The following is a 22,975-nucleotide window of genomic DNA, read 5'->3' on the forward strand; positions in this document are numbered from 1 at the left end:
CCAAATATATATAAAGGGGAAAAATATATACTACTATGATAATATATACTACCTCATTTGTCATATCATTAAATGATATATTAATTTATTAAATATGTATTGTGTGGACTCCACTCAATTATTAATACATGCAACCAACAACAAATGAAAGTAGTATAACAATTTCAATGCTACTCTAGTGCTACAAATTTTCTCTATAATAGGTCAAATAAAGTTTGGACGTTAAACTCAAAAACACATCTCAATTCAAATCAGTCCGGTCTAAGTTGGGTTATAGACTCATTTAGGTTAGGTTTAGTTCAAACAAACACAAAATTCATGAGTTGCTTAGGTATATGGATTTACTTAAAATACATATATATATTCATAACAGTTAGCAAGGCATGAGAACATCATGTTAAATAAATGGTAAGACCCATCACATAAAAAACTAGAATACAATTCTACAAATCCACGGCTACAAGTATAGATACAACACAAAACCCTGGATGACTTTTGTGCGTTTTACTCTATATTCCAACTGATTGTGGGTCTCAAAACCCCATCATATCCTAACACAATTTAAACTACCTCTCAGTCAATAACTCAAGAATTCAAATAACAGATCAAGCATCTATAAACCGAATGTCGAAGGTGTGTGGATGTATTTGCCACACATTCAATGCTGCATACTCCTCCAAACATTCTTTTAGCTGAGCTTCGCTGTATCCCTGAGGGGGAAAAAACAAACAAAAATGCATTTCAATTTCAATACGTAGGATCCATGCAATTTTTAGCAAATATAGGATTTCAGCCAACTTAGCATGACTTTGTTGTGAACCATAGTTGTTCCTAACTAATTTTGTAACAAGCGATCTTAGACCAGAGAATACACTCTTCGTACTGTATCCCTACAGAAAACACTATCGTCTATTGAAACTCTTAAAATTTCTACTCAAAATTTCTACTTTTGAGTCTAGTATAGTATATCCATGACTTTAGAAAAAGATAAAAAAGTTTAGAGGTTATATTTGTTGGTGCAAAAGTTGGACTAAATAGAGAAACCTCAGAGTACAAAAACTAAATTATTTATTTAACCTACTTTAAATGATTTGCAAGGGAGAAAAAGAAAGGCCTTTGAAATTTTAGAGCAGTCTCCTATACAGGGAAAAAAAGAACTAGTGAAACCTTTATCAATTATTTACAGAAACCTTCTTGATTTTTCTTTTCTTTTTTATAGAAGCAACAATGAGAGAAAAAAAAAAAAAATACAACAGTTTAGAAGTGTCTACTCTTATATGTTCAGCCTATGAAGTGCATCTAACTGGGTCGACAAAATTCAAGGATTGCTAAGTGTAAACAACTACAATGATAAGAATTACAACTGACCTTCCTAGAAATCCAGTTAAGGGCATGTGCATAGCCCACGTCCATTTTATTGGTTCTGGAAGCTTCATCACGTAAGATTGAATAAATATCTGAGATGGCATCAAGACCAGATTTTTGACGGTCGTCTGAGTATAGAGAAAATTTTGACATTTGCATTAACCTTAGGGCCTCATCAACATCACTCTGAGCCACGGTCTCAGAGAATCTAAGTCTCGCTAGAGCCTGTTTAGGATGAGTTCAAATCAAAGTTTCATGAGTTCACCAATAATAAATACATCTATGAATACCTACGTGGTCAGCACTTTTAAAGCTACCAATCCAACCAAGCAGAACACAAGGGTTCATCTTGGCCAAAATCTTATTGAAATATAAAACATGCGGGGAACAACTTCTTATCCTCTGCTTGATATTTCAGTCTATGGGGAGCAAAATAACGTATGAAAGAGTACATAGGGCATTCATACGAATTAACTGAAGAAATGACTTACAGCTGATATCCGGAGAATGCTTAGTAAAGTTCTCACTGTGGTGTACGAATGAGGAGTTTTAGATTTAGCTTCTTCCTGCCGAATGCTGGAATAGGCACTGGCAATGTACTCCTCCAGATCCTTGGGAACGTAAGGAGACAATCTTCTTGCCGCTGAAATATAAGCTCTGACCCAGCACCAAAACAACAAAGTACAGATTTAAAAGTCAGAATGCATTGAGATCTACACACGTTTACTATAATCTGAGACTTAATAATTGAAAAAGGTAAATGCAATCAGTAACTCTCTCTTCGAAAGATCTCTTTTAATGGTGGAAATTTGGATGATAAAAGCACTGGCAGTCTTATAACAAAAATTCTGAAGAAATTCTTAAAATAAAAATGTATAGCTTACTGATTGATTTAACAGAAATGGAAAAGAAAGCAAAAGAAGAAACATTGATACTTATATTTTAATATAGTTTCAAGCATATTATAAGAGCACGCACGAGGATTCAGAATGTTTATTTTGTAATAAACTAAAGACCCTCACTTCAATCTGATATCGCAAAACTTCCTATTGTTTTTCTTTCAAACAGAAACTACAAAACTTCATATGTATTGTGTAAAAAGAAAGCAATGGTAAAATTTACCGAAGAACAGATGATTCAAGTGGGGTGAAGCCAAGAGCAGGTGATTCTCTAGTCTGATGGACATAGACAACGTGTCTAGCCATTTCAAGATCGTTATCCATATCAGCTCGATCTAGGATCAACCAAAGAAGATCAAATCTCGATAATAGAGCTGGAGGAAGGTTGATGTTTTCGGCTGGAGTTCTACGTAGGTCATATCTTCCCCTAAGATATACACAGAAGCATACTTAGAAATCTCATAGAACTCGGAGAAGTTTCTTAAAGTTTAGACATCAAAACCCAGTAGAACGTGAAAATCAGAAAGTGGTCTATAAAGATAAAGAGGTAAGTACCATGCTGGATTGGCCGCAGCAAGGACAGCAGTCCTGGCATTTAGAGACGTGGTAATTCCAGCCTTGGCAATGCTCACAGTTTGTTGCTCCATGACTTCATGAATTGCTGTACGATCAGACTCTTCCATCTTGTCAAATTCATCAATTGCACATATTCCCATGTCAGCCAACACCTGAAGTAAAATGTCAATTTCACACTCAGTGGAACTTCAATAAATCACAAGCTAAGCTATGATGATACATTGAAAAGGAAAAAAAACAAATTCTATATTGAGACATAAAGTATGCGCCTAACCAGTGCTCCTCCTTCAAGGACCATCTCATTTGTGACAGGATCCTTCTGAACAGCAGCAGTTAAACCAACACCACTGCTCCCTTTGCCAGTTGTGTAGACTCCCCTGGGAGCAACATTGATGATGTGTTTAAGAAGTTGACTCTTTGCAACTCCAGGATCACCCATCAAACATATATGCAAGTCTCCTCTAATCTGCAATGACCAATTAGTTTGGAATTGCAATTTTTAATTCCATCAGTGAAGAGTTGATGAAAATTATCCTAAACTAACAGAATGCAGCCATTAAGGAAAAAATGAGAGAAAAAGGACGGTTTCATGTAAATTAGTAGAGAACTAGTCTACTGCAGCATCAGAAATTAACAGGAAAAACATTGTATGCATCAAACAAACTCAGGTTGATTTTATGTTCTTACCTTCATCCCATCTTTCAACTTCCTATGAGGAGCGCCAACAAGAAGTAGCAGTAAAGCTTTTTTAATATCTTCATGGCCAAAAATTTCAGGTGCCAGTGAACGTGCCAGTTTGTTGTAAATATCGCCATCCTCAGCCAAACGTGCAATTAGTTCCTCCTCATCTCCCCTAAGTTCATAGCTGCAGTACAAAACAGCTGAATAAATAAGTTCTACCATCGACCATATAAAACACAAGATCACTTAAAAGAGAATACTCATAAAGAAAGAAAGCTAAGAATAGAGTGGCCAAAATGTTGCAAAAAGCAGATTGCAGATGAAACAGTAGAAGACAGTGGTTAAAAAAATGTCATACTCCTCGTATTTTTTCTTGAAATGGGTGATAGACATGGCCTCTAAGAATGTATCAGCAACCAACCCAGCACGCATTGCCCTGAACCCCGTATAAGGAATAGGAAGAAAAATCCCTGACAGTTCAACAACATCACCTGGAGCTACCTGATAACACCCGAAAAAGACGTGTGAGCAAATTATTATCATATAACCAATACTCGTAGAGAAAAAGGATTGCCTCTGCACAAGTTAATGAATGAGTAGGTGTCAAATTAAAACTTTATATTTGGTTGACAAGAAACAGAAATTAAAACCCTACAAAAAAAAAAGCTGAATGCAAACTTAAAAGATGTATTTGAGTTCCAAACATTTGCTCTAAATTAATATTGTCCTGATGGACAAAACCAGCAAGTGTTTCAAGGTCACAAGCATTACCTTCTATATCTTCCAGCTAGATATAGATCAATCAGCCACACTAAACAGAAATCTTAGTCACCCTCAGAACTACCAAGTGAGAATTCATTAGAAGAAAACGAACCTTCCTTGTTAGTTCACCCCTGAGATGAACAGTCATTGTCCGAGGAATATGACCTTTTGGAACATGCTCAGCTAACTCTTGCAGTTTGGCCTGCAAACCAAATGCAACGGCATGAATTAGGACCAATATCAATCAAACTACGAAAGAGAAAAGGAAATATTTTTCTAACAGTGCCTTTGAAGAAGTAATTGAAAAACCTCCTGAAACTTCAGAAATTTGGATGCTCTAAGTTGAAGAATTAAGTTGCCTTTCGTTTGGTTTGTTCTACAACGCTGAGATGGGCACTCAAATAGAGGCATGAAGACTCGAGCTGTTACCTCCTGTGAATCAGAAAAGTGACTATATGAGTAAAAAAAGCAAGAGTGTAGAAATGAACTAACCAATAGGGGAAAAAAAGAGGTTAACATTAGGACTGAGAGAAGAGCCGCACAATTTTGAAGCTCAATAACACAAGTGATATAAATGCACGTTCTAAAACTATAATTCATCACTGGGAAAAGATTCATTTCATCAAAAAAAAATCTTGTTGAAAAGAAATGGCAAACATCAACTTCTTTACAATTTAGATGACCTGGTATATCTCGAAACCACAGTCTTCGCATGTATAAACTGCCACTTGCATCAATGGTTTAACATCCGAACAGCGTGTCACAATTCCAGATATCCTTACGAGTTGACCAATATATGACGCTTTGACCTCTCTTATGGTAAATGGACGACCCTTTGAAGATGCTCTAATGTAAACTTCACTGAAAGAAGAATGAGCAGGCATAAGGAAATTTGAACAATGGCAGAATCCTTTTCAAGCATAAAGCAAACTGTGGGCAATTCAGTACAAAAGAGAAGCTTCGATGAAAACCCAAGATTAAACAACAATATCAATTTATCAGCTGAGGAATTTATACTGTAAATCCAAATAGATACACTGAATGACATGCACCGCCACATACTTCTGTTAGAATTAATGTTAACTAAAGTATTATTTATTCATGAAGATTTTTGCAATTCAGGACATAAGTAGTGTAAGCTAAACAAGTAGCAGCAACAACTGTGTAGCAGTCTTGAGACAAACGAAACATCACCCACAGAGTAATCCTAAATCCAGAACCAACTAGCCAGGTTCCCAATTAACTTCCTATATAAGGTGATCGAAAACACAGTACCATCGATAAAGAAAACACACAATCCATAGAGACAAAAGTAAAAGCCGATGTGTATTAAACTAAAAAGTGATCGGTCATGTTGGACTAATTTTCTGTATACTCTCAACTGTGAAGGAAGAGGAGACAATGAACTCACAAGTAACGTTTAATTTCCGGAGGCATTCTTTGGCGTGGGTCAGGGTTATCAACCGTATCTGGTCCATCATCAGACCTTTGTGTCATTAATATGTCATGATCATCATCAATAAACGCCTCTGTTGGCTCAGGCATGAGCTCATCAATAGCATCAGCAAAAATCCCAATATAACGCCGGGTGTTTTCTGTAATACGTCTGAGAAAATCCTCATCCAAGTCCTTATACTGAAATCCGAATGCACAACTGTGTTAGTCGACTAAACAAAGAGACAATATCGAGAAAAAAAATGAAGAGTAAAAAAACCGTACATTAAACACATCCTCTAGATCAATTTGAACTGCACGAACTCTGCGATTTGCAACCTCTTGCTAAAAAAAACAAAAAAACAAATCCAATTCAATAAAAACCTAGGTAAAACATCGTAATGGCAATTTTTAGGGTTTTCAGACTAAATCACCAAGCTAATTCCCAATTACAGTAGATAGAGAAACGTAAATGAGAATGTGGAAGTATACCAGAATGTTTAAGTACTTCGCTTCACCATTTGCATCGGCAAAGTTGGCTAGGAACTCCTTTGCGAGCACTGAAAAAGGAATTACAGGTAGTATTGAAATACAACTTTGAGGGCAAAAACAAAAGACGATGAAACCATGGATATTGCTTACCCCTTTCGGCGCTGAAGTCTAGAGGCCCGGAATCTTTCATGGCTGACATTTCGAAGAAGAAGACGGAGAGAAGGAGAGGCAGAGAGAGGGAAATGGAGATTCTAAGGATGCGAGTGAGAGCTTAAGGATTTGGCGGCAAAAGATAAAGGGGATGTTTTTTGGCGGGAAAATGAAGAGCTTGTAAAAGTAATTAAATAAATGCTTTAATAACAATAATAGCAGAATTAAAAAAAGTGTGGCTGCTGGGATTCGAGCCCAGGTCTCCACGGCCACAACGTGGAATTCTTACCACTAAACTACAGCCACTTAATTGTTGATTAAGCTTCGCTTTATAATTATTTTATATTCAACTCTTTAAAATTAGAAAATGAGAATTGATTATCCCCGATAAAGTTGAGTATTGAATCTCTAACCTCCATTAACATCGGATCGATCTCATTTTACCAAGCTCACTTTAGATTAGACCATTCAAATACGCACCTAATAGTCATTTTATACTTTAGTCACCAACTATGCTTAATTGTGGGTATATATAGTTTAAGTTAAAAGTACTCTTTCAGTTTCTTACACCTCTAATTTCATACCATCTACTTTTGACGTGTCCAAAGGTGTGTTTTATTTATCTTTTTTAATGTTTTGATTATGAAAGTTAGTTTTTTTTTTTCCAATTAAGTGTTTAACAACTGCTCAAAATGGTTTTTTTAAATCCTTATAAATTTGTTTTAAATTGCTTTTGTCACAATAATTTAAATAAAGTTGAATTTTCTTGAAAATTGCTTTTTCTCTAATCAATTTAAACAAGCTTGGGAAGAATTTGTAATAATAATTTTATAGTACACTATATAATACAAATTATAAATCTAGTTAATCCAACTTAATTTGTAATCACTTATTGAAAAACAATGATAATGGTTTTTTAAAAACCCAGCGTCCATAATATATTTTCAAACTAAAAATAACAGTTGTTGAAGAAAACTTCAATCGCTACAATTTAAATGTCTTTTTATTGTATATGAAGCTTCAAACTAACAAAAACTAATTTTAAAAAACCATTGAAACAAAAAATATTAAACTATATTTGAAATTGCATGAACTAAAATGGAATGATACCATTTTAAGAGTAAAAATGTCAAACGTGGGGAAATGACTTTTGAATATAAATCAAACGGTAACTAAAAAAATGGGTTGTTTGCCATTAACAAAGATAAACAAAAATGACAAACATGGGATCTTCAATTTGTGCTCCTTCCACTTCACAAGATCCAGATTGCATTCCTTCATATTCACTGTGTTTAAATTATGTTCTTTTGGGTTCACCATACGGTATTCTTTTCGATCCAAATCTAAAGTTTGTGAGAGGTATGATTTCTATTCCACGACGTGGTACTGAAAAGCAACAATGGACGACTAATTTCTTCATTCTTCTTGATTTGATTGTTAATCAACTCCTAGTTTGGCATCCATATTTTTCCATTTTCCTGCAGATTCATTCTTCCCCAATTCAATATCTATACTCCAATTTCGGAAAATTCATCCGTTTATCAAAATGAATCCAAGTTCTTCTCAAATTTTCATGGTGGTTGCTCTACCTTACACGCCAAATTCATCTTCTCCACTCGATCTCTGCTTTGATGCCGTATTGGCACTCCAATCATCGTCACCTTCAAGCCTAACTCCTCAATTAAAATACCGACCCAAATAGAGAACCCACAACTCATTTGGAAATTACCTCTTTCCTAGGACAGATCAACACATCAGGCTCGCGAAATAGGATGATCGACGACGTGAAGAAGAAGATGAAGAGGATGCAATCGAATCGAGAATCTGCTCGACGATCGCGAATGAGAAAGCAGAAGCGATTTGAAAATTTAACAAGGGAAGTGAGAGAATTACAGATTGTGAACAGTCGGATTGTAGAAAGCGTCAATGGCAGGGAGGAAGCTATGGTTGAAATTGAATCGATGAATAATTTTTTGAGAGTCGAAGCAATAGAAATGACGTGCCGGCTCAGGGCCTTGGATTTGATGCTTCAAATCCAAGACGATGCAAACGTTGTTGTTGTTGATGTTCGTGATCCTTGGTTGGAACCTTGGCAACTCAACCAACAAAGCCAGCCACCGCCGCCGCTGATGGCGGCGTATTACGATATGTTTTTGGTTTAATGCAGTTTTCATATGTACAATCTTCCAAAAGCCCAGAACTACACTAGTTGTGAATTATGATACAATAATAGTTATTTTTGTGTGTGTGAGTATGTATATATAAAATTTAATCGGTTGGAAGGATTCAAAGATTCAACAGCACAAGTTGAGGTATAGAATTGAAGGATCAATTATCAGATTGAGTGTAGCTCATAAATAATTGGTAAAATTTATCATCGTGGTGAAAAGGTGAAAGGTTGGATTTCATGTCCATACTTGTTGTACTTGAACAAAAATAATAATTTTAAATAATTATATTTGAATTGGGGTTGAAATGGATTTAAAATTTTAAAAAATATACTCTCAATTAAATTCAACTCGAACAAAAAAAAAACAATCAAACTCAATACAAAATATAAACTAACCCGACCGAACTCTTACATTTTGGATTGAGATAGTTCAATTGTTCGAGTTATTTGAACATCCCTAGTTTGAATTTGTGTATAGATTTAGCTTTCAAATTATAAATTTGTTTCTAAAAAATTTATAAACTTATTTTGTTTTTACGACGATTGAATTTGTACTCATCAAATTTTATTATAGAGTGGTTTAGTTAAATAATGAAAGACAAATACTTAACCAAATTATTGCGTATTAATTTCAAATACTATAGTGTTAGAATAGTACATAGCATTGATTGTTTTTCAATTCAACAATAAAACGGTAGAAAAAAACAATGATTGCTATTTGAGAAGATAGTATATATGTTATCAAATTGAGCATACTAGCTTTTTACAAATATAAACTAAACCATTATATGTTACTTCCGTAAAAGTTTAAAATCACAAGTGTTTATATTTTTAACTTAATATTCATCTTCATCTTGTTGCATTTTTAAATGGAAAAAAAAACGAGATGTAATAGATGATCATCATGTGAGCTGTAATGCAATTATAGAATGTGTATATTTATTATGATACTTGCATAATTTTGATTTGAGAATGACACAGGTTGATCATTAATTACAAAGACCCTTGGAACTTACAAATAGATTAGTGCTAAAAGCACTAACATATGTCTCTAACAATAGGGTATAGAGCTAAACAACTCATCAATTAACAACTAGATTTCTTTTAAAATTGATAAATGTAAATCCAAATCCATGGTTTTAACTCCAACAAATACATCTAACCTTAATGATGCTATTATCCTCTAACAATAGATTCTTGAGATGCAACAAAATAAACCGACAAATATAGGAAAATATTACAGGCAGATGTTGAAACATATAAAAAAAAAACTATCCTAATCTATCACTCTTTTAAGTCGTAAATATTTACAAACCATTTTTCTCCCAAGTGTTTAAGTTTAAGAAGAAGAAAACCAAAAAAGCAAATGATTGGAAACTAAAATATTTTCTAGTCATTTTTATTTCACATAAAAACACACCCAACCTTCCTAACTTGAAAGGAAAAACAAACGCACCCAAATAACCTTTTCTACCTTACCAAAAGGAAATAAGCCCAAAAAAAGAGAGAAAAGTTGCAAATAAGATCGAAATAAAAGGAAATTACTCAGTCTTCATACGTGCGACACTCCTCCGTCTCGGGATTATCCTTACAAAAATCCTCAAGCGGGTCCGAATGGCTGAGCCGGTCACGTGCGTGGCTGGCGGCGGCGCTAAGCTCCTCCACCTCATCCCACGCCGCCGCACACTCCCCGCTCGCCGGATCTTCCGAGCACGTCACCTCTGCGTTCTTTATGCTCTCCACCACCTTCTCCGATATCCGGTCTGGTGCGGCTGCCACCGTTCCAACTGCGCTCATCCGACCGGATGTCCACCGCTTCCATGGGTAGCTGAGCCGTGAGGATCGGAGGACCGGCAACTCGATTTTTGGCGAGTCAGTCACTGCTTTCGAGGCCGCCATAGAAGAACCGGTGATCGCTGCCATTTTCTTTTCTTTTCTTTTTTGTTTCTTGATCGGAGAATGGAGCGGTGGACTGGACAATAGATCAGAATTAAGTGAGATTTTTTTTTCTTCCTCTTCTTCGGTATATAATTGAATTCGCCATGCGCTTTGGAGCACAGATTTCTTATCCGAGGATGGCCAGTGAGACATGCCCACGTGGTGGGTATTTTGTCGTATTATTTGGTTTTCCTTTTTACGTACTTAGTATATTATTAAAGGAGTAAATAAATTTGTTATCTAAAATTCAATTGAAATAACCATTTGGTTTGAATTAACTTACAATATCTTTTTAAAGAAAATTAATTTCATTTTAACATTTTTAATAATTATGGTTTAAGAAAAAAAAAAATTATATGTAACACAATTGAGAGTTTGTTGAGGGCATTTTGGTAGTTTTAAATTTTATACAAATTAGGGATATACTAAACTATAAACACTAAAAAAAACAATTTCTTACTTGAACTATTAATCCTAAACCAACTTATTTTCTTTCAAAAATGTATTTTGGATTAAAACATTCCTTTTACCTTTCTTTTCGAAAAATTAGGCCAAATATACCAATATTCGAACTTTTGTTTGTAACGAATTAAACTTCGATGTATAATAATTTAGATTCAAGTGTAAAAAAAATCGTCAAAAAATTATATCAAGTAAATAATAACCTCTTACTACAACACTATTTAAAAGTCTCTAATTATATATAATAAACAGTATTTTAAAACTCTCAATTTGTTATAATTTTTACTATTTGACACTTATAATTGTTTTATTATTTGTTACACGACACTCCAAACATATACTATTAACTCAATGAACAAACTTTATTTATCCGAAAAAAAGTTACTTTATTCAAAATATTTTATTATTCTTAAAAAATGTATATATGAAAGAGGTTATGCCAGTAATTTAAAGGGGCAGATGAGTAATTTTACCGAAATAGTCGCGGCCCTGGCCCATTGTTGTTAAATACAAATATATTCTTTTGGTGTTCGTTGTTACTTTATGTGAATTTTTATTTATTTATCTTGTTTTCCCCTCTTTTTCTGCTTGTTCTCTTTTCTAGGGTTGAAAATAGTAATAATTTACTCTAATTCCCATTTAATCTGCAAGTTTAGACTCCTTTTTAATTAAGAATATATACTTTGGTGACCAAACTTTTTACATATATGGTTTTTAGGAAATCAACCTTTTAAGATCAATTGTTTTAATATTAATATGTTGATGTATGTTAAAACTTTACAGGTTGGTTGAAGTAGTGTGAAAACTAATATTTAATGAAAATTGTAACAATAACTGCAAATAATAATTTGTAAATAACAGTGGTTTGAAAATTATTATTTTTGATACGTGGATATGTTGGCTTGAGTGTAACTCAAAATTCACTGAATATGTGTTTTTTATTTTGAGATACGATGTTCAATCTCCCTACTCGCTTTTCGTCTTAAGGCATGGTGTTCAATCTATCTATTTTACATACTTGTTAGTAAGATATGAAAATTTAAAAGATTGTTTTAAAAGAGGAAACACAGGTGAAAAAAAAAAAATTAAGTAGTTGAGTTTGTTAACTAATTCAAATATGTATCTTGTAAGTATAGACGTGATATTTTGTTTAAACTCCAATTTTTGTTTGATGTAAATATAGGCACGACATTGTTTAAGGTTAACATAGATAGTAGACATTAAAGCACACCAATTTTTTCTTTAAAAAAAAAATTTCAAACCATGACAAGAGTACATGTGAAGTTTCATTTAGGTGTGCTTATTTTGGCCCTAACGATTTTGGTTATTGTTTTTAATATGTATTTTTAGGTAAACAAATTTAATATCGTGAACATATTGACACCCGAAGTCATAATTTTCTAAAACTTTTAGAAGTATAATTTGTAATACAGGAATCTCTTCGAAAGTTAGATGCAACTTTTAAGATCCAATACCATCTAAAGTTTAGCTTATGTATCTTCAAGTATTTCTTGTCACATTCGTTGTTTTGAGAAATATTAAAGTATGTAGTCATATTGTTATTTTTCAAACTACTTCAAACATAGGTAAAAGTGTGCACGAACACAAAAAAATTTAACAAATTATACGGATAACCCAAACTTGAAGGCCAATGAAATATAATGTCAAATTTGAAAACACGATTTTTTAGCCTCGTGCTTATCTCATCTCCCAATTAAATTACTAAAACACAAATGAATGATGCTCGATTTTCCTTCACTCTACCTCTTTTTGGTGTCTGTCTTTGATTTATCTTCTAAATTTGTCATTATCTTTGTTGACACCTTCTCTTCGTAGAGGTTTATTATTCAACTTTTATCGCCACAGGATATGTATGCACGAAGCTAGAGAAATTGAAGCAAGCTTTTTCAACATTCATTCGATAAGTTGAAACTCGCTCCCTAATTTTTCATACTCTCAACTTATTCGATTTTCGCAAAAAAAAAAAACTAACAAAGATAGGGGAGGAATAGAGAGAGAGAAGACACCATCAACAAAAGTGAAAAAAATTTGATATAAGTAAAAACTTTGTTTGGTTGCCTTTTTTTTCAATAATTTCAACGATTTATGTGGATTACCACTACAATCCTTACCTTATAAATAATCTAAAGTGAGAGCCAATTATAATTTACATTTGCAATCTATTTAGATTAAATGACTAAATTATAGTTTATATTTTATAGTATTTAAGTATATAATATAAAAATTAATATTCGAATATATATACGAAAAGAAAATTTCGATATTCTATTGGGGGGGTTTGTATAGGATATGGTCGATAGTAGCGGCAGTGGTTTTGAACAATCCAACTGCTTTATTCTTCTCACCGTCGATGAAGATGACGATGGTGATTCGCATTCACCAACTCTATCGCCCTTTCTCTCTCCTCCCCCTTTCCCTCTCCTCTACCTCCCTCTTCTCCATTTCCCATTCCCATTCTCTCAGTCTCAGAACCCGCCGCAGATTCCACTCTCCACCACTCTCAACTTCCTCCTTCATGGCCTCATCCAGGTTCCGTAACCTTGTTCATCTCAACGCGATCGTTTCCGAAGACGGCGGTTCCGGAGGCGGAGGCGGAGGCTCCAATGGCTCTGTTTCGTCCTCTTCAGCTGTAGCTTCAACTGTAGACGATGGTACTGGAAAAAGAGTTTCGTAATTTAATTTAATTTATTTTACTTGTTCTCTTGTGGCTGTTTCCTTCCGATTGTTTATTTAAAATAAGTAGTTTGGTGATGTTTAGTTGAACTGGTCATAATTAATTGGTGGGAATGATTTTATTATTATAAGATTATGAACTTCAGCAAATCATATTGGATTATGTTGTTCTTATATGATTGTGATTAAGACTTTCGTCTTGCGCAAAGAAATTTACTCTTTCTCCGTTCATTTATATATTTATGTATATTTTTGTATGTATGCATGTGTTTTTCTACTACGTGCTATTTGTATTAAGAAGTGCTTAATGGAAATTCAGTATGTTCCTACGAGTGATTTTTGAGCTTTGTAACCAAGTTTGTTCGTGGCTTTTTTCATCGTGAAATCAAATAATTTCACAACATTGTTCGAACTGTTATTTTATGCTTGCAATGGTGTTTCTGACTCGTGATGCTTCTAATCAGAGGATTCAGTTCTGGGAGTTGGGTATCGGCTTCCTCCAGCTGAAATCAGGGATATTGTTGATGCTCCACCGCTTCCCCTACTGTCATTCTCGCCATACAGGGATAAGATATTGTTTCTCAAGCGGAGGTCATTGCCTCCACTAGCTGAACTTGCGAAACCAGAAGAAAAGCTGGCCGGTATTCGTATTGATGGACAGTGCAATTGTAGAAGTCGAATTTCGTTTTACACTGGGATAGGGATTCATCAATTGATGCCTGATGATTCCCTAGGTCCAGAGAAGGAGGTACGTGGCTTACCGAATGGTGCTAAGATCAATTTTGTTACCTGGTCACCTGATGGACGTCATTTAGCTTTCACTGTTCGAGTTGATGAGGATGATGGCAGTAGCAGTAAGCTTCGAGTTTGGGTTGCTGATGTGGAAACTGGGGAAGCTAGACCTTTGTTTCAGAATACAGACATCTATGTGAATGCGGTTTTTGATAATTTTGTTTGGGTAAACGACTCTACTTTATTAGTTTGCACCATTCCCTTCTCTCGTGGAGATCCACCAAAAAAACCTTTGGTTCCTCCTGGTCCAAAAGTGCAATCGAATGAGCAGAAGAACATTATCCAAGCTAGAACCTATCAGGATTTGCTGAAGGACGAATATGATAAGGATTTGTTCGATTACTACGCCACTTCCCAGCTTGTTTTGGGTTCGCTGGAGGATGGAACAGTTAAGGAATTTGGCACAAGCCCACCAGCTGTATATACGTCGCTGGACCCTTCCCCCGATCACAAATATATTTTGATCAGTACCATTCACCGGCCGTATTCTTTTATTGTTCCATGTGGAAGATTTCCTAACAGGGTAGCTGTGTGGACAACTGATGGCAAATTTGTCAGGGATCTTTGTGATTTGCCTCTTGCTGAGGATATCCCTATTGCATTCAACAGTGTAAGAAAGGGGAAGCGTTCCATCAATTGGAGAGCAGATAAGCCATCGACACTCTACTGGTGAGCATTTGAGTTTCTAATATTATTTTTACTGCTCTTTTCTCTTTGCATCTTTATTGACATTTTTTCTTTCTTTCTTTAATTATATTTAAGTTTATGTGTCATGTGCACCATCTATAATGATAGTTAGTTCACGTTTACTAGTTACTGTTATCATTTGCATTTGTTTTAGTGTGCTGATCTAAATTCATTTGGTTGTTCGTTTGTTTTTGTTTTTTTTAGGGTGGAAACTCAAGATGGTGGAGATGCCAGAGTTGAGGTTTCTCCTCGTGACATTGTTTATACAGAATCTGCTGAACCACTGGAAAGCGAACAGCCAGAGATACTGCATAAACTTGATCTTCGTTATGGGTACTTTTCCTTCCTCTGCTCTTTATCCTGGTCATAATTTTAGATAGTCACAAAGTTGAAAACATCTTTTACTGCGACGTTGTTCAAATTTGACAGAACTTTATTTTTATTTTTAGATAGTCTTTCTCATGTATTCAGTTAAACACGTTCCCTGGGAATACAGTATCCTGGAGATCTTGATCTTTGCAAAAACTGATAGTATGTGTTCACAATTGAAACTGGTCCACCTTTGGGAATTAAAATCGTACATGGTCTCACCTACGCTTTCTTGTATTAAGTCTCTTATCATATAGTTTTGATAAAGACTAAAACATATCTTCCCAATCTATGCTTCAAGTATTCCTATATCTTTTTGTACCATAACTACCAGTTTTCTTTTGCAGATCTAAATCAAATGGCCAACCTCAAAACTTTGTTTTAATATGTTTGTCATGTTTCTTGCTGCAGAGGAATATCTTGGTGTGATGACTCACTGGCTCTTGTTTACGAATCTTGGTACAAAACGCGTAAAATACGAACGTGGGTAATCTCTCCTGGTTCTAAAGAGGACAATGCTCGCCTTTTATTTGATAGGTCATCAGAAGATGTGTATTCAGACCCTGGGTCACCAATGGTACGGAGGACTCCTTTTGGGACTTACGTAATTGCAAAGTTAAAGAAGGAAAATTATGATGGCACATATGTTCTACTCAATGGTAGAGGTGCTACTCCGGAAGGGAACATCCCTTTTATTGATTTATTTGACATGTAAGTATTTAATTTAATCATATCTTGTTTGGTCACACTTGTTAGTGCTATTAACGGAACACCGGTTCTGAAATTTTTCGTTCAGAAACACAGGCAGCAAAGAAAGAATATGGAAGAGCGACAGAGAAACTTATTATGAGAGTGTCGTAGCTTTAATGTCTGATCAGAAAGAAGGAGATTTAAATATTAATGAGCTGAAATTTCTGACTTCCAAAGAATCCAAGACTGAAAATACTCAGTACTACATTCTGAGGTGGCCTGGTAAGACAGCAAGTCAAATTACAAAATTCCCTCATCCATATCCACAGCTGGCATCACTGCAGAAAGAGATGATTAGATACGAGAGAAAAGATGGAGTTCAACTAACAGCCACACTATATCTCCCACCAAACTACGATCCAGCAAAAGATGGCCCTCTTCCCTGCTTGATCTGGTCTTACCCTGGAGAATTCAAAAGCAAAGATGCAGCTGGACAAGTTCGTGGTTCACCCAATGAGTTTGCTGGTATAGGTCCAACATCTGCTCTTCTTTGGTTGGCTCGGAGGTAGAAGTGCCGCTTCAAGATTATAGCCTTTAAAATATTTTTGGATCATATTTATTTATTTATTTATTTTTATGAATGGATTATATTTTATTTTGTACTGAACATAGTTCTTCAAGTCTTTCAGGTTTGCCATTTTGGCTGGACCAACAATACCTATCATTGGTGAAGGTAACGAGGAGGCAAATGATAGGTAACTGGTTGCCTATTTACTGCAAAATCGGTTCCTTTTCCCCTTTCAATCCTCATTGGATAGTTTGTTCCTGAAAGTCTCAATTGTCTTTGTCTATATTTTGTTCGACATTGATGAAAAAACTAAAAGCTTTTACCTGCATCTGGGAAACATGCTGCAATGAGTAATTCTTGGATGTTTGGATGTGTACAGTGCTTACTACTTAGGTACGTTAGAGCTGTCTCTGACGATAGTAAGGTAGAGATAGGTTTTACGTAGCCAAGAAATATCCTGTAAGCAAAAATTAGTTTATCGACCTCTTGTTTTAGAAAGTGGGTTTAGTATATGTTCAGATCATTGTCTACAAACTACTTCACTGTTGTAGAACTGTCTAAGTTTCTTTTGTATATCCTAAAAAATTTAAAATTGGTTGTACAGACATCCTGCATCTGACTGTCTTACAATGAACTTGCCGAAAGAAAAAAAAAGTGTCCCACAATGAAAGTAGTTACATGCAGTTATTGCTATGTTTGAGAATTGAGATTCGAAAAGATTGATAATATCATTCTCAAGATCTGAGGACCTGAGGTTCTAGAATAATGGAGCTTCTTCCAGCACTATTTAGTCTTTACTACCAATACCATCCACCCTCCCACACCCACCCACTGCACACACACAACACTCACCAGCACCACATTCCAATTTACCTGAAGTATGGCAGTGCGACTTCATATATAGAACTTTATATATTTTTTTATCTATCTCTACTTTGTTTGAATATTTTCATTCGGTGCTTTCTTTAAATAATTGAATTTTGTTAGAAAAGATACTAAAAGATGCATATTTTTACTAGATACGTGGAGCAATTGGTTGGGAGTGCAGAGGCTGCTGTACAGGAGGTCATTAAACGGGGGGTGAGTGTTGTGTTTTCTTTATAAATATGTTCTTGGTCTATAACATAGCTAACCATGTTGTTATGCCACCATGACTAGGTTGCTCATCCTAGTAAGATTGCTGTTGGTGGACATTCATATGGTGCGTTTATGACTGCAAACCTTCTGGCTCATGCTCCCCATCTTTTTTGTTGTGGAATTGCTCGTTCCGGTGCCTATAATAGAACACTGACCCCTTTTGGCTTTCAGGTAGTTGCATATTTAAATGCTCAAATTTCTTCTAACCAATTGACCATACGGAAGTGATATGCCCAAAATTCCTATGGTTACAAGTCTGTTCCAACCTTTCCACACTCTTCTACTCTATCTCTCATTTGTTCTGCTAATCTGCGGAGTTATACTTTATTGTCACAGAATGAGGATCGAACCCTTTGGGAAGCAACCAGCACATATGTAGAGATGAGTCCATTTATATCAGCAAATAAAATCAAGAAGCCAATTTTACTCATTCATGGCGAAGAAGACAACAACCCAGGAACTTTACCCATGCAGGTGTAGTCTGGAATTTTTAACTATTTGGTTCTCTTTCCTTCAACAAATAAATTATGAAATAATAACCTAAGACAGCATCTTGGTCTAACCTTGCGAAGAAAAGCAATATCATGGCTACAGTTTCATTTTTAACTTTCTGAGAAACTTATATTTTGCATGCTTTGCAGTCCGATCGATTTTTCAATGCCTTGAAAGGCCATGGAGCATTATGTCGCCTTGTGGTTCTTCCCTTTGAAAGCCACGGTTATTCTTCACGGGAGAGTATCATGCATGTCCTCTGGGAAACAGATCGATGGCTGGAGAAATATTGTTCCTCCAACGCTTCTGATTTAGGGCAAGATGGGGATAAAAACAAACAGGAAGGCAATGGAGCAGCAGATTCTGCAGGAAAAGTTGTTGCTGGTTCTGGTGGTGGTGACACAGAGAGTTCAAGTCCTGATAATGATGGATTTTACTCTATTCAAAGATCATTCTTGTGGTAATTGCTTCACTTTAAATTGCTGAAATACATAAAGAAATTATCTTAACCTGGCGCCATACAACAGAAAGTAAAGACAGGAAATATAATTCCTCTAACCCATATCATATCTGCATAACTTTTACTTTTCTAAAAAAAAAAAAAAAAAAAAAAAAAAATCGCTGCAGTGCATGCCGGATGAAAACATAGCTTTGGTTTATGTTCGGCAAAAAGAGGAAGCTAAAAAGTACTTATCTCAAGTTGAGATGGCTGGGTTATTTCTAGTTGAGATGCCTGGGTGCGCCTGCTGATCCTCCCCTCCCCCATTGTTCTTTTCTTTGTATGTCTCTCATGTACATTGAGCTTTGTCTCTCTATTTTCAATATTAATAATAGTGAGACTCGTATCCTTTACAAAAAAAAAAAGTACTTATTTCTAATGCTTTTGTTCAACAACACTAGCTTGTCAAGTTGGAGGTTAGGTGACCAAGTGGTTTGCTATCAATATGTTTACTAGACTATGAATAAAATGGATAACGTAAACTTCTACTTGCATAATTTGTTTCATTCAATCAAGGATTCTCTACCATTTAATTGCAAATGCACAGCTTCTTCACTTAGACAATATATGATACTTCATGCAAGGTTTCTGTCTCTTTCATGTACTTGTTACTTCAGCACTTGGAACGTTCTGCTTTTGTTATGTAGATGTTCTTGCTGGATCATTTTGCACCCAAGATTGAATTGAAGAATTAATTTATCAAATAAGAAGCATGGTGGAGGACCTTCAAAGTACAACAACGTGCGTTGGAATGGACGATACAGATCATGCTTCTGAAGCCGTAGCATTCCAGATTAACATAAAGAGTGGCTTTTGGTAAGAATTTTACATCGTTTTTCTATATTACAAAGACACATAATTATTCGGATAGCATGTTCTGGTTGCTATATATATAATCTATGGAAGAAAATTCGTGTAAACAATTTGATCAACGGCAGCCTGATGAATCTTCAGAAGCAAGAAACCGTTTCCCTCCCCATAAGTTGCTAATGAATTGAAAATAGTATATAAATGTCTCTTGGCTCTATGCTAACCAAGATGATGGTGAATAAAGAGTATAATGATTCGAAATGTTGTATTGCCTATCGATATCTACATCTTATCACACGACGCATAAATCCATTAACTAATGGTGTATTTAATGTGTTACATCTTATAACAAGTGAAAGTCCGTTCATTATTTAAGTTTTTTTTCTTTTTCTAAATGCTTTTGATTCTCCACCCATGTATTTTCCTTTTAGGGGTCATAGCAATTCTTTTCGTTATTGGTTGGCAACAGAAGATGCTTGTTTCGGAGTTTGGACAACCAAATGTATCTTTTGGTTAGTTCAATAAATGTAGGGTCAGGGTGAGGCATTTTAGGAACATTATAGATCCCTCTCAAATTGGCAAACAAAGGATCTAATTTTTTTCCTCTTTCACAATGAATAATCCATTCACGTGTATTTGAAAACACCTTATGTATATCATCAATATTTTACTTGGTATATTATATAATTGTGGCAAATTAATCAGTTTTTACAATCTATAAATAGAATTTGGCGACCACTTACAAAAGAGTTGAACCCAAAAAACTGTAAATAAGTTCCACGATAATCGAATCATTGATTGTTATGTAGAATCGGCTGTTGAGTAAAAGGAGATTGTTGTTATTAATTTTGTTAAGGGAAATTATATAAAATGTATTCTTGAATTTCGTACTTTGAAGTATATCCTCATCTTTATTCTTTTAAAAGTTGTAACATTATTTTGACAATTAATAAATGCTTTTTTGACATTTAATAAAGATTTTTCGAAACGACAACCATTCTCGATCATTTTTTGTGGTTTATGTGGTTTTAAGGCTTAATTTTTGTCCAACATTTTAATATAATTAGTCATTTTATATGATATTCCAAAGATAACATTACAATGAAGAATGAAAAATTCAAGGGTACCTTTTGTGATTTTATGCTTATCACATTAACCAAAATGACTAGTATTTGATTAGTTCACCCCTACATGATGAAAGGCATGGCACTCGTTTGCATGCTCCACCAATCTAGAATTTGACGAACAATTTAAGACATTTGAAAGTGATCGGTGACTCTAACAATTCAAAATCACTTCCCAACATCGTTTTTTAAACGCAATGAGGTCGAATACTGCGAATGATTCACAAAAATCTTGCAAATGATAACAATTACTATATGATTGATCTCCACAAAAATTCACTACTACTATTATTTGCTAAAAAGAGCATGCATTGCAGAATTCCAGGACAGCTTCCGGCTCTAATGAGAATTCGAATGTGATACACAAAAGAATAACAAATCATGAAATAAGGTTTATTAATCCACCAAAATCTGTCTCACGCATCTCTTATTTGCAGAATTTGTTGCAAAACGTAAACATGTCATCTCTGTTCCAAGAGCAATACAAAGAGGTTTTCAAAAAAATTAAAATGATAAACACAAGCTGGTGAATGTGTTCCATAATATCATGATAAGAGTGTAAGATCTATTCTTCATCAACAACGACACTGATCTCACCCTTCTCCAGTAAATCGTAGAAAGCTCTCACTTTCCTCTGCTCATTCCACTGATGCATTTTCCAAAAGCTACCAGCAAACAAAGCAAGTCCCATTCCTGTCAATATCTCCTTGACAACACTCGGTCCTTGTAGTGTGACATGAGCCACCCTGCCTGCAGCCATTTGCTTTTCACGTTTGAAAACGGTAAGAAAATCTGCCCAAGGTGATTAAAGAAAAACACTCATAAGAACAAGAAGACATTTAAACACATAATGTTTTCTACTTTCATCCGTTAAGAAGTACTTGCACCAGCATAGTTCAGAACTAGTTGCAAGGACAAAGGGAAAGTTCAACGAAAACCTTCATCATTTAAGAAGAAATAATGCTAATTCTCACTACTTCAGTACCAAAACTTTGGAGTTCGTTTGTAGTTATTATTATTATTTTACTTGCAATACAAAAAATAAATCAGCCCAAGTCGAAGGGAGTAAAGGAAAAAGTCAAAAGCCTCTACAGAAAAAGGGTCCAATGGTACAAAATAAAAAATAACCACAAAATTTTCTAGTTACACACAACCAAAGGGAGGAGGTCTGGACCTCCCTAAGGATCTAACCTCCTCCCAAGTTATAATCACCCCTTCATGTTCACTCTGTTCCCTTAACTCAAATGCACTACACAATAGCTCAAAAGAGCATCATCCACAAGACAAGACGCCTCCCTTATCCTTGAAAAGAAAATGAGACAACTTTCTCCACCATCAAACAATGTAATCTATCACAGAATCTCGATTGAGAGACAATGGATGATGGCTGGCAGTCTTATTCAACAACATTCTGTACTAACTTTGTTGATATTACGATGAATCCCCTGAGCACCTACTAATCTAGCCTCTTGCTGTTATGATTGAATTTCTCATCCACTCATCCTATGTTGTATTGTATTTCCTCTATTCCAACACTGCATTTCTCTACGTTAAGGAAAACGCACATGACAACGAACCCTAGGATAGGCTTCCGCTCACATAAAATGCATAAATCGGTTACCAAAGGGGAGCGATTAATCCATTCGAAAAAACTCCTAAGTATCCAGAAAAAGAAAAAAAGAGTCTGCCACTAAGTCAACACATCAAAACCCGAGAAATCCATTCAAACAAATCAGCATACGATCGCAGTCTCTCAAAATCTATACCCAAGGAAAATCGAAACTAGGTTTTGCCCAAAAAAAGGGGGCAAGGCCCAAAACAGAACCCAATCCTTACACCAACCCCAAATCAAATTCAGATACAAAAAATCCAAATCGAAAAGAATACGAATCCTCATTTCAACAAATAAAGAGAAATACATGAACGTCATAGATTCAACATACCCAAAATCAGATGAAATTAAACGACGAAATAAAAATAAAAAACCAAAGATTAAGGAAAAGGAAAGCAGAGAGAAAGATGGGAAAATAAAAGAGAAGGGTGGATCTAGAAGAAAAGTTAGGGTTTATACCGGAGGAGATGAGAAGCGATGGGATGGCGCCTGGAAACTTTGTTTATGGTCTGCTGCGTCCAAACTCTCTTTTAAGACTCAATTTTCGCTTTGCCGATTGGGAGCGAGCGAGT

General features: G+C 35.2%; 4 protein-coding genes and 1 non-coding gene across 6 annotated transcripts; 1 reads left to right on the plus strand and 4 right to left on the minus strand.

Annotated features, from left to right (window-relative positions):
• Window positions 1-361: 361 nt before the first annotated feature.
• LOC101219064 (DNA replication licensing factor MCM7) lies at window positions 362-6,518 on the minus strand. Its single transcript, XM_011661091.2, has 15 exons — window positions 6,360-6,518; window positions 6,210-6,277; window positions 6,003-6,062; window positions 5,695-5,918; window positions 4,967-5,144; window positions 4,593-4,715; window positions 4,396-4,485; window positions 3,880-4,022; window positions 3,528-3,705; window positions 3,115-3,306; window positions 2,820-2,992; window positions 2,488-2,691; window positions 1,857-2,022; window positions 1,369-1,590; window positions 362-710 (listed from the first exon to the last, which is right to left on the minus strand). The coding sequence occupies exons 1-15, from the start codon at window positions 6,406-6,408 to the stop codon at window positions 606-608; spliced, it is 2,175 nt and encodes a 724-aa protein (XP_011659393.1). The 5' UTR covers window positions 6,409-6,518; the 3' UTR covers window positions 362-605.
• Window positions 6,519-6,593: 75 nt separating this feature from the next.
• On the minus strand, window positions 6,594-6,665 carry TRNAH-GUG. The gene has a single exon. It is a non-coding gene; the product is annotated as a tRNA-His (tRNA).
• Window positions 6,666-9,835: 3,170 nt separating this feature from the next.
• Window positions 9,836-10,541, minus strand: LOC101221747 (calvin cycle protein CP12-1, chloroplastic). Its single transcript, XM_004135947.3, has one exon. The coding sequence runs from the start codon at window positions 10,450-10,452 to the stop codon at window positions 10,075-10,077; it is 378 nt and encodes a 125-aa protein (XP_004135995.3). The 5' UTR covers window positions 10,453-10,541; the 3' UTR covers window positions 9,836-10,074.
• Window positions 10,542-13,218: 2,677 nt separating this feature from the next.
• Window positions 13,219-20,042, plus strand: LOC101220886 (probable glutamyl endopeptidase, chloroplastic). Its single transcript, XM_004135944.3, has 11 exons — window positions 13,219-13,601; window positions 14,088-15,084; window positions 15,307-15,435; window positions 15,883-16,182; window positions 16,268-16,726; window positions 16,851-16,916; window positions 17,749-17,809; window positions 17,888-18,037; window positions 18,203-18,340; window positions 18,508-18,818; window positions 19,505-20,042. Coding segments are annotated over exons 1-11 (2,913 nt in total). The 5' UTR covers window positions 13,219-13,300; the 3' UTR covers window positions 19,506-20,042.
• A 1,119-nt stretch (window positions 20,043-21,161) lies between these two features.
• Window positions 21,162-22,903, minus strand: LOC101221975 (cytochrome c oxidase subunit 5C). Of its 2 annotated transcripts, none has more exons than XR_970117.2 (2): window positions 22,735-22,854; window positions 21,162-21,583 (listed from the first exon to the last, which is right to left on the minus strand). XR_970117.2 is itself a non-coding variant. In XM_004135948.2 (2 exons), exon 2 carries the CDS (start codon window positions 21,549-21,551, stop codon window positions 21,357-21,359), a length of 195 nt encoding a protein of 64 aa, XP_004135996.1. In that variant the 5' UTR covers window positions 21,552-21,583; window positions 22,863-22,903; the 3' UTR covers window positions 21,162-21,356. The 2 variants fall into 2 exon arrangements, 1 of the variants encoding a protein (XP_004135996.1); XM_004135948.2 differs by lacking the exon at window positions 22,735-22,854 and adding an exon at window positions 22,863-22,903.
• Window positions 22,904-22,975: the final 72 nt, after the last annotated feature.

The sequence above is a fragment of the Cucumis sativus genome, chromosome 7, assembly GCF_000004075.3.
Source record: "Cucumis sativus cultivar 9930 chromosome 7, Cucumber_9930_V3, whole genome shotgun sequence".
Lineage (NCBI taxonomy): Eukaryota > Viridiplantae > Streptophyta > Magnoliopsida > Cucurbitales > Cucurbitaceae > Cucumis > Cucumis sativus.

Excerpts from the sequence above, each read along its gene's own strand:
- LOC101219064 (XM_011661091.2), bottom strand. The coding sequence starts at position 6,408 with ATGTCAGCCATGAAAGATTCCGGGCCTCTAGACTTCAGCGCCGAAAGG. Across the intron at positions 3,706-3,879 it reads TTCAAGAAAAAATACGAGGA|CTATGAACTTAGGGGAGATG; the intron begins GTATGACATTTT and ends TTTGTACTGCAG. Across the intron at positions 2,023-2,487 it reads CTTGAATCATCTGTTCTTCG|AGCTTATATTTCAGCGGCAA; the intron begins GTAAATTTTACC and ends GTGCTGGGTCAG.
- LOC101221747 (XM_004135947.3), bottom strand. The coding sequence starts at position 10,452 with ATGGCAGCGATCACCGGTTCTTCTATGGCGGCCTCGAAAGCAGTGACT.
- LOC101220886 (XM_004135944.3), top strand. The coding sequence starts at position 13,301 with ATGAAGATGACGATGGTGATTCGCATTCACCAACTCTATCGCCCTTTC. Across the intron at positions 15,436-15,882 it reads AAACTTGATCTTCGTTATGG|AGGAATATCTTGGTGTGATG; the intron begins GTACTTTTCCTT and ends TTCTTGCTGCAG. Across the intron at positions 16,727-16,850 it reads CTTCTTTGGTTGGCTCGGAG|GTTTGCCATTTTGGCTGGAC; the intron begins GTAGAAGTGCCG and ends CAAGTCTTTCAG.
- LOC101221975 (XM_004135948.2), bottom strand. The coding sequence starts at position 21,551 with ATGGCTGCAGGCAGGGTGGCTCATGTCACACTACAAGGACCGAGTGTT.